The following is a 13,832-nucleotide window of genomic DNA, read 5'->3' on the forward strand; positions in this document are numbered from 1 at the left end:
AAAGCTAAAAAGTACTTTGCCTTTATCTGCTTGAATTCAATTGGATACTTAAACAAATAACTGCTTAATACTGTATGTGACTAAGCTTTGAAGGAATTTTTCTAAAGAAGTGGTGAACTTTCTCTGCAGTATGGTCTTCAAAGTCAAGGCTGGATACATTTGTAAAATGGCAAGGAAAGGAGTTCAAAGAGAAATTCTTAGCTGAGGTATTTCCCATTGCTTATACAAGGCATGTGGCTAGATAATAATGCTTCTCCTGGGCGTTAAAATCAAGAATCTTTTTTTTTAACTCATATTTTAAATTACACTTGATGCATATTTGTTAAACATAATTTAATAATTTAGAGTAACTGCTTTATAGTTGAAAATAGTTTTCACCTAAATATTATGTAAGACAGTGTGTGGACTTGCAGTTGGCTGGGCAGTTTTTTTATTCAGATAGAGCACGATGTGTTACACAAATAAATATGCCAAAATATATGGCAGTAATGCTTCCTTGAGGTATGGTATTAGGTCTCATGAAATACATGCCTTGAAATATAAAAACCAAATTTTTCCAAGGTTTCAAAGGAGTTGCTGTGGAAATTACTCTTTCAAAAATGAGAATTTTTCTTATTTGGTGAGTTTTTTCAGCCATTGCTGTGGTACTGCGTTTGCACAAGCAAAACCACATAGCTCATCTGCAAAAGAAATATGAATTGTTAACCTTTCTTGGATCAATATAGGCAGATTTTTATTAGACTCTTTAGAAAGTAAAAGGGTAGTATTAATGAACACTGAAACATTAAAACCAAACCCTATTTCCATGAAACGACAAAAGAATAAATACGATTTGAAGGTGATTCTCTTTATTTCCAAAATCTTCTCAGGAACAAAGGAACAGGAAAAATTAGAAGATGTCTAAGCATGTCAAGGGTTAGCTTACCAGGTTTACTGTGTATCATAAAAAGGTGGTTTTTAATGCTAATAACCTCTTAATTGCAGGAGGAGGAATTGGAGGCCCAGATTTCATTTCTACAAGGACAACTAAACGACTTGGAAGCCATGTGCAAATATTGTGCAAAGATGATGAACACACATCTTGGTAAGTGCAGTACCCTGCGTTAACCTGTAAATCTTTACAAAGGCTCTTTTCATGTTTGTATTAGAACTAAAATAATATTTATGTAGTACAGTGCATATTATTTTACAAACCATTAAGATTGATGTATCCAGTTGTTCTATCAGATACTGCCAACCACTGTATCATTATACTGTTGTACTTTTAAACTTGGGGTTATGATAGCCACTGATGATGCTAAAAAAAAGTAGGGGCATTTTGGCAAAGATGCCCTTTGTCTGTTCCTAAGGTTTCTTGTATTGTAAGAGACATGCTGGAGTTCACAGGATGTGAGCTTACACTTTTTAAGCCCGTTTGCAGTTCAACAGTCCCAGAACGATACTTGATGCATGCAGTGATGGTTGTATAAAATTCATATGCTTTCATTAAATGTAGTGTCTTCACAATCTATGCTGATCACCTTCAGTATGTAAAAATGTGTTTCTGTAGGCTGTCTAGTTTGTAATATTTTGCTCAGACCAGGAGAAATACAGTAAGACATAAGTCAGTACATTGGGAACAGAATCAGCAAAGACTCCAATCTAACATTCAACTTATATATTGCCAGGACAAATCAGAGAAAGTAAACTAAAAGCTTCAATCAATTCAGGTGTAAATATGCTTAGCTATGCTTCAATAAAAGCAGGATTTATAAACTGTGTTGAACTGAACTCCAAAAGTTAGTATATTTAGTTATGTGAAAAAGCACTGTTTTTAATAAACCAGGGCACAACTGTAGTAATTTTAAGGTTTATTTATAGCCTGAAACATCTAAGCAAATTAAATTAAATTTGAATATTTCAGTGGGTAGAACTAAATATATGATACCTAAGTTTGCCAGATTATACTTGTATTTTCATTTTATTTTATGTGAGTGTTTTAGTAGCTGCTGCTACGAGCCTAGGACAAGCTATAAATACAGTGTTATTTGAAAGTTTGGAATCGTGGACTTTGAAAGCCAAGTGTAAACGTCTAACCCCAACAGCTTTAGTCTGATGTATTGTATTGCTTCTGTGAGGGTACATGAACAATAATGAGACTAGAAACAAGCAAAAGGGATAAATTATTAGCTACTGAAATGATGGGAAAATATTTCTGTGTCAAGAAGAAAAGCTGAAGTTTCTTTCCTTTAGGAAAGAAGACAAGGAATGTTTAGCAGGGATATCAGTTCAGGTACAAGCATAAGCATTTCAACAGCTATGGCTCCGGACTAGAGATCAGAATAAACCCAAACAGATACTTGAAGTAATCTGCCTTTCTGGATCCATGAAATGAAAGCAAAAGATTTGTGGTAATATCCAGGTGTTAAATTCTTTTTTATGAATACATTAGAAACAAAAACATTTAGGGCCAGTAGTCTCCGAAGAGCACCGTGGAGCAGTTTGTTTCCCTCTCAGGACAGGGAAAGCCATCCCCTGTACAGCTTTGGCTGCAGGGGTGCACCGGGTGCATCCTGGCACCCCTGTGGCACTCTTCAGAGCCTTCCAGCCTAGTTTCCTCAAAGTCCTACTCCCTGTACTTCTTCACAATATTCCTTCATGTCTTGTGAACATCAGGGGCTGTTAACTTGTAAATTTGCATTACACTAATGCGTTTAAATCCTATAGAGGTTAACAGTTACATGTGATAAACAGAGCACATGAGAGACTGATATACCACCAACCATCACAGCTTCAGCACTTGTAGCAAACTGATGAGGTTAGGTATCCCCAAATCAGTCAGCAGATGATCCATGGGAAGGCAGGAAAAAAAACACCAGGATTCTTGCTGGTCTGACCTGTGCAAAATCCTTTCTGACCTGAAATCTGTGCATCAAGTTCATCCTGGTGATCTGAGCAGCACATGCCAGCAGGCTGTCCAAGAAAATGGATTCTCTATAAACATCAGAGAACATGCCCTGAGGATTATCTCCAGTGTCCATCCACTGCTCAGGGCTTCAGGGAATGGCAGCAAAACAAAACTCAGAGCATAACTGGTAATTTCTATGTTAAGGGAAACGTTAACACCTGGTCTGATTCTCTTCCAGGTATCTCTTACCAATGAAAATTGTTTCATTTCAGAGATCGCAGAACCTGTAATCTGTCAGGACACTTAACTTCAAGGATATTACTTCTTCCTGCGAGGCTGAATTTTTCTGACTTTATCACCCAGCTTTTGGCTTTTGCAGCATTCTTGATAGCAAGGTTGAAAATCCTCACTTAACTGTATGCAGTGAATAAGTAATCTCTCAACACTGTCTTTGCTAAGTAGACCACTTTCAGATTCATTTTATAGGGGTTGCTTTTTAGACCCAATCATTTTTGTGGTCTTCCTGTGAATTCTTCAGGGTTTTCATATGCCTTTTGAAGTGGGTTAATCAGATCAGGATATACTGTACCAGCACTGGGCTCAGCAAAGTGGTTACTTAGCAAAGGGAAGGTCATCTCTCTACTCTTATGTGGCATTCCTCTTTTTAAACATTTTTAATGCAGCATCACATTAGTGCTCTTTGATACAGTGATAGGTTGGGGTGATAATCCATTATGACCTTTAAAATTTGGTGGATCACAGCTTTCTAAACAGAGGATTTTATCCTGTAGGTAAAGTTAGGAAATGTTTATTTCCATATGTGTTCCTTGCATTTGATTATATTAAAATTCATTTCTTGTCATTTGGCTTTTTAGCTGAATAATTCAGGTAACTCTGCAATGTACTCTGTTTTCTGCTACCACTCTAACTGCAGACTTAGCCATCATACATTTACTAGTTGTCTAAATTATTGATAAAAACATACAGATATATAAAATTTGAGGAGCCTTAAAGAACTATTTCCTTTAACAAAGAGTTAGACAACATTTTTAAGAATTATCAATAAGTCAGTCTTTTAGTCTAAGCCTTTTAAATTTGATAAAGTTTAAAGTTCCCATTTTTTAAAAAAAACACATTTTTTTATATTGACATTTTAAACAGTTTTTTTCAGACTTTATTATTCTTTTTCCTGTATTGCCTGCATTATATTTACAGGTCACTTTTTAATAAAACAATAGTAATTCAAGCTTATAAAAATGCATTTCCAGTGACCATTCACCACAGAATTATTTAATTGACACTATAAATCAGAATGTCAAACAATTATAGAATGTTCTTTTTGTGGTTTCCAGTGAGACAATTCAGAATTTTTTGGCTGTCTTTTCTCAGGTTCTTTCCCTTACAGGGAGAATTCTAATGACAGTCAGGGGCAGTTACTTCATGAGAGATATGATGTGTGTTGTGGCTGCGAAATTATTAAAATGACCACAAAGTCATCTATTCTGTTTTGGAACCCTAGTAATTTATAATCTATTAATATCAAATGCAATTATACAAAGTATATTTTTGTATGATGTCTTGTTAAAAAAAAAAGATTGCCTCTTTGCCCTATAATGATATTACATTTCTTTACCAAGACCATTGTATTTCTATAGGTTTCAGCAGATATCTGCTAGTACTGCATTTTGTTTGCATAGAGTGCAAGGAAAGACCAGAGGGATAGAACAACAGTTTTTATTTTGTTCATATATTCAAAGATGCTTTCATTAAATGTTTATCTCCTTCCGTAAATAAACCACACAGTGTACCACACAGCAACAACATAATTAACTGCTTGTAATATCAGAGGATGTTACCATGGGAATGAATGATGGTTCCGAAATATTACTACTTAGTGCTATGTGTAGAAAGTAGAAATAGGTTTTTGATTATGAAAATGCAGAAAAGCCGTTCTGTGATCTTTGTCTCCTTTTTAGGGCTGTGCATTAGGAAGAGCTTTAAGAACTGCTAAGATGGAATGCCTTTTAATGCCTCTGAGGACAAATGTTAAAATTTTTATATGTAAAAAGGACAGATAGGAAGGCAGATTTTACTTCTGTTCCCACCCTTTTTCACAAGCTTGTCATGGCTTTCAAAAAAAAACCCCAAAAAACTGTGTTCAATTTTTCCATTAATGAAATGAAGATACATCCAATCCTGTGGCTTTGTTCGCAATATGAATGCAGAATATTACTCAGCTGATAGTGAAAAAGTGTAGCTGCCATAGCTATTACAGCTCCAGCATCATCACAGATACATTTTCTTGATGTTATTTTTTCACATACACTGGCCTTTTTCAGGAAATAATATTGTCCCTTGTGCATTCAGTAATACAGTAATGTTCTTCAGCATTTTTCTTCCTGAGGTACTTTTCTGTTAGTGCACATAAATACCTCAAGGCTCGATGATTCAGAAAGCCATACCAGTTAAGTATTACCATATTATAACCTGTCATAATGTTATTTACTTTTTGAAGAGTTTTGATTGTTTCCTCCGTTCCGTTCTTTCACTATGTGTAAAGAAAAGCATCAAGCTAGCAAGTGCATTCAAAAGAATATTTTCCCTGGTGAATGTGACCTCTGTCTGATGTCTTAGACCAGATCATGAATAATCTGTCTAAGAGACCCGCACCCAAACGTCACACAGGAGGTCCCACAGTATCTGCTGGAAGGCTCCTCACTTGTCCTTCACATTTGACATGGAACTGAGTTTGAGGTGTTAGTTCAACATGAAGTCCATCTGGAGGGTCCTAAAGAGCAAAGCTTCATTACATCCCAAGCTCAAGCCATCACAGTGCTGTTAAATGGCAGGTCAAGTGACACCAGTTAATGACACTGCCATCTGACACCATCTGCTGTTCTAGTATCTTTAAGGTTTAGACCATGTCAGCACTGGCCCAGGATTAAAGCACACCCTCTTAACAAAAAATAAATTAAGACCCTGGAGAAGTATCAGTCTTCCATGGGCAAGTGCTAATGTGAGAGATTGTGAAGGATGTTTATGAGCTTGCCAGTTTTGTTCCTTAGAGAAAAGTGCTGAATTTTAAAATGTCATCTGTTTATAAGGGACAGGAACCAATCCATCACTGTTCTGTAAGACAGAAGAACCTACCATTTGTTTCCAACAGAGATATAGTTTCAGACCTCCAAGTGTGTGAAAGTTTACCAAATAATTACACATGTAGTACAGGAAGCCCTTTTCATGAGAGGCAATTTAAAGGAACATTGGTTCAGTATTAACTTGGATATGGGGATCTTTATATAGAAACTATTCTTTTTTGATGGGCAATTTATCAGGTTATGAAAGTAGAGAAACTAAGGTCATTCCACACTTGCTTTTGCTTAAGGGCAGCACTATGTAAATGCAGAAGGTTGCTTCCCCAGCTAGCTGAGATTCAGAAGCAATTTAACTGCTTTCTCACAGCATAGAGCCTCAGCTAATGAGCCCTGTGGACTCATACCAGCTCTGCAAAGAGTTAGCTCACAGAGTTCTGCACAACACCCTGAAATATGTGCAAAGGTACCCAATTATACTAGAAGAAACATGTCTGCCTGGTTTTAACAACTTCATCTTCATACTGGTACTGCTAAACTTGAGACAGCTGATAAAGAGACATTCAGGTGGGTCTCAGAAATATGTTGCTCAATATCGAGATTTCTAAATCACTTCTTGTCTTGGAGGCAACATCACAAAAACCTCTCGGCTCTGACCCACATCTAGTAAGCTTTATGCTTAAACACTGTGGTCCCACTAAGCCAAAGCAAATAAATCCTTCTCTGAGTTACCTGTACAGGGCTAGTTGAGTTGTCCTTGTGCTGCGTTTTCTAATGTGACTTCTGCTATCTGTAATATGTTGCTATGTCCTTCACCACTACTCCAGTACATCTCTGCCCCTCCAGTGTGCATTATGGAAGGGATGTGGAAAAGTGGTTTCCATTCCCCATTCTTCTAAACACCACTGGCATTCTGCCATTGGAATGACATGTCAGCTCTTGGCTTGCATAGGTAGCCTGTAGATAACGGTACGTATTTACAAACTGCCCAGAAGTTATGGCATCACAGTAACAAAAAAATGAAAGCTAGTCTTCTGAGAGCCCTTTGGATGGGATCACAGGATGTGTCCCTGCCACAGCCATGCTGGCAGTTTTAAGATTCACTTACACTTATGCTGCCTGACATCTCCCAGACAAACATTACTTGGAAGACTTAGTAAACACAGTTCAAAGCCACCCTTTCACTGTAATTACTGCAAACACCATGAGCAAGGAAGGAAAAATATGAAAATAGACAGATAAATACTTACAGGATATAGTTGCTAGTATAATTTTAGTTACTCTGTTAAATAGCACCTTTAAAGGCTTAATTAGACTGACTTCATCCATCCTTCTTTTAACAGTGGATGCACTTGTTGGAAAGATGCATTTCATTATAAGGATCATTTGCAGTGGGGAAGGGAGAGGGGAAAGTTGACTGACTTGCTCATTATTTAGGGGCTGATATATTGCCCAATATAGATCTGGATGCAGTACTTGTTAAATGTATGCAAGATAGTACTGAATTCTTGTTTTATGTATCATGTGATGAGGTGAAAGGTTACAACATTTTTGTAAGGATAAAATGAAATGGAAATTATTCTGCTGCCCTGGGTTGAAATGAAATACTTCAGGATTTGTTGAGGAAGCAAGTGCATTAAAGGAGTTCTCTTATGCTTGGGATATAAATAAAATAATCCATAGTTTATAAACCCAGTGTGATGAGAAATGCTATAAATAAAAAGGCCCCATCAAACACAACCCTGTGAGTCTAAGGGGATTGCTCCTTTGCTTAAGAGTAATGATGTAAACTAACCTATGAAAACAGCTTATAAATAAAGAACATTAACAAATTTATTGAACCAAATACAGGAATGGTTACTAGGAAATAAATATTTGTTGTATAGCATGACTTTCAGACTCTCACTTCTGGTCATGCTATATATATATGTAGGAAGCATAAAAGTGTAATTCTTCATGCCCCATGAATTTTAACCACCATTTTGTCCCCTGAAGGTAACTCCTAAGTTCAAAAACACACAGTTCAACTGATGGAGAGCTACTTTCTGCCACAACTGTGCCAATCCTGAAAGTCCAGCTGTGGTAGGCACCTACAGATGCTTTCATCCCAGTAGCCTGAATGAAAAGATGAAAATAATTAAGCTTATGCACCCCATCATTACATTAATAGCTTTCCCTGCAACTTTCATTGAATTCCTATCACAATGTTTACTTCCACTGGCCTCTTGCTTCCTTCCATTTGTGTGGTGAACATCTCCCTGCCACTGACGGCCACTGGCAATCCACCCTTTCCTTCCCAGCATCTCTTAGGCATTGGTTTCTCTTCTGATGTCAGCTTTAGAGAATAAAACTTTAGCAGAAGCTAAATTCTGACATGACTGAATTGTTCACTTCCCCATTATTTCCATAAAGATCTTTGGCATTATTATAGCTGAACCTTACCATAGTCACTGGTTTGTTTATTCTTATATTCTTCAAGATCCACCTTTAATTTAAGTCATTATAGCTATGTTTAACCAAACAGGTGAGCAGAAGCATATATGATATGTTTCTTTCACTCTTCACACTTTGTTTAGCCTTTCACAGTTGCCCATCATGTTCAAAATACATGGCATCGTTAGAGGAAGGGCACAGAGCTACTTGAATGATCCCAGACAACAACTGTTTTCACTGAAGAGGGCTGCAGTAGGTAGAGGGACTAGGTGACGTGGAAAAGTCCCCATCTTCAGAACAGAGCAGCAGCGTGACTCAAAACTGTACAGAGGCAGAAAACAGAAAATTAATACATTTATCAAATTTGTGCAAGACATTCAAAAGTGCAAGGAACAAAACTAAGGCAACAGAGGAAAATGGCTTTTCTTTAACATGCGTTTCTAATTATTTTTTATTTTTAAACCAGTTTAAGTCAAAGTCTCTTCTAAGAGCCAAAGCAGTTTCATGTGCAACTGAGAACACTACTGAATGGATATACTGTGCAATTCATCCATTTCTGACATCCAGCTTCTCAGACAATGAAACAAAAATTGCAGTTGTCTTACCCAAAACCCAAATACACTCTGTGGATACTTAAAAAGTCGTTAACAGTCTAACACTGATTTTAGGAGTACTGCCCCATCTCCTCATGGCACATTTCACCCTAATATGTTTTCTATTGCAGAAATGCCATGGGTTAGAAACAAAAGTTTATCATGAACAGAGAGAATATAGTTAATAGACTGAGGTTTATTCAATGAAGGAATAACCACAGGGTAATCATAAAGGTCTCAAAAAATCACAAAAAAAAAAAAGTTATACAATACATGTGGGTGATTAACACAAAATAGATTGAATGATACAGTGAAGTTTATAAATTGGCCCCATTCCTTCTTCCCTGCCTCCTGGAGGTGGCACTTGAAGTAAGTGTCTTTGCTATATCTGTCCTTAAAGAGAACTGATAAGTCCTATAGTTGTAGTCAGAATCCATAATTTCTTTCTGTATGCTACTTGAAAATTGAAAGGGCCTGTTTCAGACTGTGTATTCCTTCCTAATGAAGAGCAGTCTTTAGCTTCAATGCTTTAGCTTTTCTTCCAGGCTACAATAGCTGTAGGAAACATACTAATTACTGAGCAGCAGCCATGATAATTACATTAGTAACATGTATTGGATGTATGTATTATCTCCTGTGTCGCATTAGTTGTCTTCATTGGTGTTCAGTTCACCTCAGAAGAAACAACTATCCAAGACTTAAGTCATGGGTAGTCTGTAGATTTTAACCTGAAATAAGTTGCAACATCCTTTTTTTCTGAATGGCAGCACAATTTCACCAGCTTCATAGCACAGAAAACTGTGGATATTTTTTAAATGAGAAATGTAAACTAACCTTTTGCGTGCAGTATTTTAACCTATAATTGTCCAGTATATTGCTATTTACATAGGCAAAACTTGCACAGACTGAAATCAACACACACCCTCAATACAAGTTATTCAGTTATGGTTATTAAATATCAGTTAACCAGGTAAATATTTAAACAATGTTGATGTACCTGATCCAAAATGTAGAAGTTGTCTGAGGAGTTAACATACATTCTTTGACCCTCAATCTTTCAAGAATAAAGTATGCAACGGTAGCCCTTAAAGTCTTTACAGTGGAAAAGAGCACAAAATGCATCAGTGTATACTTCTCTTACACACAGAAATAAGCAAATGCATAATGCTTTAACATCACATGAGATTCTCCACAGAGGTCAAACACTAAAGCTAACTGGAATGAAGTAATTCATATGCTTGTTTCCATAAGTCCTCACCGTAAGCAATTAGATTGACAGAACAGTAGAAACTAATAACTGCAATGGTGGTTTTCATACAAATAAGAAAAACTCTAAACAATGATCAATTAAAGGAAAATGCATGTTGATATATTCAGAAGTATTTATTAACACAGGTTGAGATAACATTTTAATTCTGTACTGGAGAAAATGATCTTATAGAAAACTTCAAAAACTGTTTTCACAGTTTGTTGTCATTTATTCTATATATGACACGCATCATAGAAAATCCCTTAAGAATGTTTTAAATGGAATTTCAGGCATTTATGGATGTTTGCTTTCAAAACTCTCAATCTGTCCAGGTTTTTATGTAGCATTTACCACAATGGTATTTGCGTAAATCATTCTGCTTGTAAAATCAGAAACAGTTTTAATGAGTTCAGCCATACAAGAAGTAGAAAACTTTATATTTTCAAAATCTCTACATGATCTACAATAACTGTCTTTTACACAAACATAGTAATTTTAAGGTGTAATGTCTGCAATCTGTTGCAGTATGAAGAAAGTATTTAGAACGAAAGGAAGAGAAAATGTATAGTTTCCCCTTAGGAAAGGTTTCGATTTCTTATGGCTATTAAGTTTGTCACTTATGCAGAACGAAATCTCATTTGCTTGTCACTTCACACCAGAGTAACTTTTCTATTTCTAGTGAATGTAAACAGCAAGAGAACAATTCTGCAGGAGAAGAGAGAGAAGAAAACTAGCTTTGAACTTTAAGAAAAATATGTTGCTTAGAGGTGCTCAGAGGCTGGTAGTCCTAGTAGGTGTTTGTAGTCATGGGTAAAGAGTTTTAGTGAGCAGAATGGAGATGGGGGAATATGGAGCACATGAAATGATAGCTACTACACAGATGTCGTTTGTCTTAACAATGATCAGCACTGTACATTCATGTAAGGAGTGTGGGATGGTACAGTGTATCATCACCATCAGGGCCAAAATTTCTCAAAAAAAATTAGCCCTTCATAGGAAGAGAATGCTCTGTCACCTGCCATGGGAGGCACAGTGCCTGTGCTCTTTTATATTCTCTTTAAAAGCACAGTATGTCTGGGAATACACTCTTGTCCTGGTACACCTTGGCACTGACACATACATAAGGTGTACGTTAAGCATAATTTGCTTATCATGTGTAAATTAGAGTTCATAGTTAAAAGTTGATCTTGCCTTTGAGCAAGGGAGGCAAAATGACTTCATGACCCTACCAACCTCATTTTCTGTACATCTACAATTCTGTGCACTGTGAGTTGATAGTTGGTGACTTTTTACCACATATTTCTCTGATGTCACAAGCATTACCACACATTAAATATTGATAAAGTGTTGGTGCTTCACACATGCCACATGAATCAGAAGTATATACTATATAAATACATAATTTATATTAAAATAAATGTTTTAAAGAATGCAATACTTCACAAAGAATTTAATACTTCAGATTTTTAAGATCCTTAATTTCTTTAACACTCAAATGTTGCTAAGTGATGCTTCTAATACAATGCGTAATTGTTACAATAAGAGTTGACATTCAGAATGAAATTGATAAATGAAAGTTAGGCTACTTAGTGGTGTTGCCTTCATCAACTCTTAGATCACAAACTCTATTGTTTGAGAAGGAAACTTAACTCCTCTCATTTGTATTTTTAATGCTGGAAAGAAAATGCAGTATTTGGGAACATCCTGAACGGCATTATTAAACAGCATATCACTATGACATACAGGGTAGTCTCTAGAAAGGCCACAAATCCACTGTTAAGTTGTAAATTTTCTGTCCAATTTTAAGGAGAGAGCACATTTTCGAGATCAGTCAGATCAAGTTCAGGTGGGAAAGAAGTATTTATTGTGAAAAGAGAGAAAAATTGATTATCAGAAGCTAAGTTCCCAGTTCATCCTTCCAGCCCTCTAATGTTAGTGAAAAAGCAGTCTTGCTATAACTAGTATACTGTGCAGGAAATATTGGAAGCATTTTCTGTAAACCCTGGTTTCATAAAAATGATCATACAAAAGGACTGGAATATGAGGCCAGAGAGTTGATTGTGCCTTGACATCTATGGGAACCTTGGGATTTTTTTGCTTTCCTTTTTTTTGGAAAAATAAGGAGGTGAATTAATACACTCAGTTCTCCCCTTACTGCTGCCTACTTTGGCAATGAGAAGGTGCTTTTGCATTCTGAGTTTGAGCAGTCTCCTCAGTAGTGGAAAGCAAGGGTGAAAAAAGTCGATTTAACATGATTCTGGCACTGTTGATTGTTCACAAGTCATTGATCAGAAACTAGTAGTAGAAAGGCAACATTCATAATAAAGCTTGCAGCTATTTTGAGTTAGCTTCTCTCAGCAGGAGTCATCTTCCTGGAAAGGCCCCACGGAGGCTGATTTAAAATAGAAATCATTAGGAGAGATGCACTGCAAAAAGGCAGCAGTACAGGAGAAAACAAAGAACCTAAGAGAACAAGAGCATTAAAGCTATTTGCAGGTTCAATCTTCTCTACATCCGATTGTGTGTCAGTATAAAGTTAAGTCTGTGTTGTGCCTTCATCCAGCAGGGCTGTAGCTCTGCCTATCTCCCACTTCTCTGGTTGAAGGGAAGAGGTGCAGGTCTGTCTTCCAGATGGGCGGGCATGAAGGGGTGCCTGAGAGGACTGTGTCTACAGCAGACTAGTTTTCGCACTCTGAGTGGGTTTCTTACAGAATCTGTATTGAATGCATGCAAAATTTTCAGTGAAAGTTAGTTTACTTAATAAGCCTCTAAAGTAATTAGGCCAAGCCTAACATCTTTTCCACATGTGGAGAGGAAAGTTTTGAACAGCCCCTTTCCCTGACTAGGGAGCTCAGCAGTGACTGCACGCACCATCATGCAATATGTAGCAGTTGAGTCATCAAAGAGCATAAACCTTCTCTAATTTTCCTGCTAGGAGCTGCTGTGGATTATTCTCCTCTTTCATCTCTGTACAGAGGATGATAGCATGTCTTCAGTTTAAATTTTAGAAATTAAGTTAGGAAGAAGAAATAGAAATCTTGATTTTTTAAAAAATACTTCTACAGTGAGCTTTCATGTGAACTTGCTTGCAGTTTGGGATAACTCTTAAGAGCAAGAAATGAAAATACATTTCATCATAATTTTTAGCTGTTTCAACTGTTGCTACCCAAATCACTACTTGATACATTGTTTTTCTATATTTTGTAGAAAAGAACAAGAATGCAGTCATGGCATGTTACTTCTCTGTAGTTATCATTGGCTTTAAAGTGTATCAAGGCAGCTGATCATAATCTTGCTGAGGAATTAGTTATTGATTTACTGATCTAGTATCTATCAAATTTAAATTAATCTGCTCATTTGACAAAATGAATTCTAATCAACTATATAAAAAGCATCCCTTGGGTTGTGAGTCTGGTTTGAGGGTAACCATAATAGTGAATGACATTGCTGACTTCTGAAGAGAACAACTGGTTTTACAGCTCCAGTATTTCTGAAGCTTAGTCAAGAATACAGTTAGGGTATGACCATTCATTTTGTGAAACTTAGAGGTTTGTTAGTACTACGTTGAAACAAATCCA

At 36.6% G+C, this 13,832-nt stretch overlaps 1 protein-coding gene across 7 annotated transcripts in view; it reads left to right on the forward strand.

The window, feature by feature from the left end:
• The window catches only part of TBC1D5 (TBC1 domain family member 5), a 329,005-nt gene that overhangs the window by 299,002 nt on the left and 16,171 nt on the right, over window positions 1–13,832 (forward strand). For all 7 annotated transcript variants that reach the window (XM_074861379.1, XM_074861390.1, XM_074861400.1 and 4 more), the window contains one exon: window positions 985–1,084. In XM_074861379.1, coding sequence (XP_074717480.1) covers window positions 985–1,084 — 100 coding nt within the window. The remainder of the gene's footprint in view (window positions 1–984; window positions 1,085–13,832) is intronic.

The sequence above is a fragment of the Strix uralensis genome, chromosome 1, assembly GCF_047716275.1.
Source record: "Strix uralensis isolate ZFMK-TIS-50842 chromosome 1, bStrUra1, whole genome shotgun sequence".
Lineage (NCBI taxonomy): Eukaryota > Metazoa > Chordata > Aves > Strigiformes > Strigidae > Strix > Strix uralensis.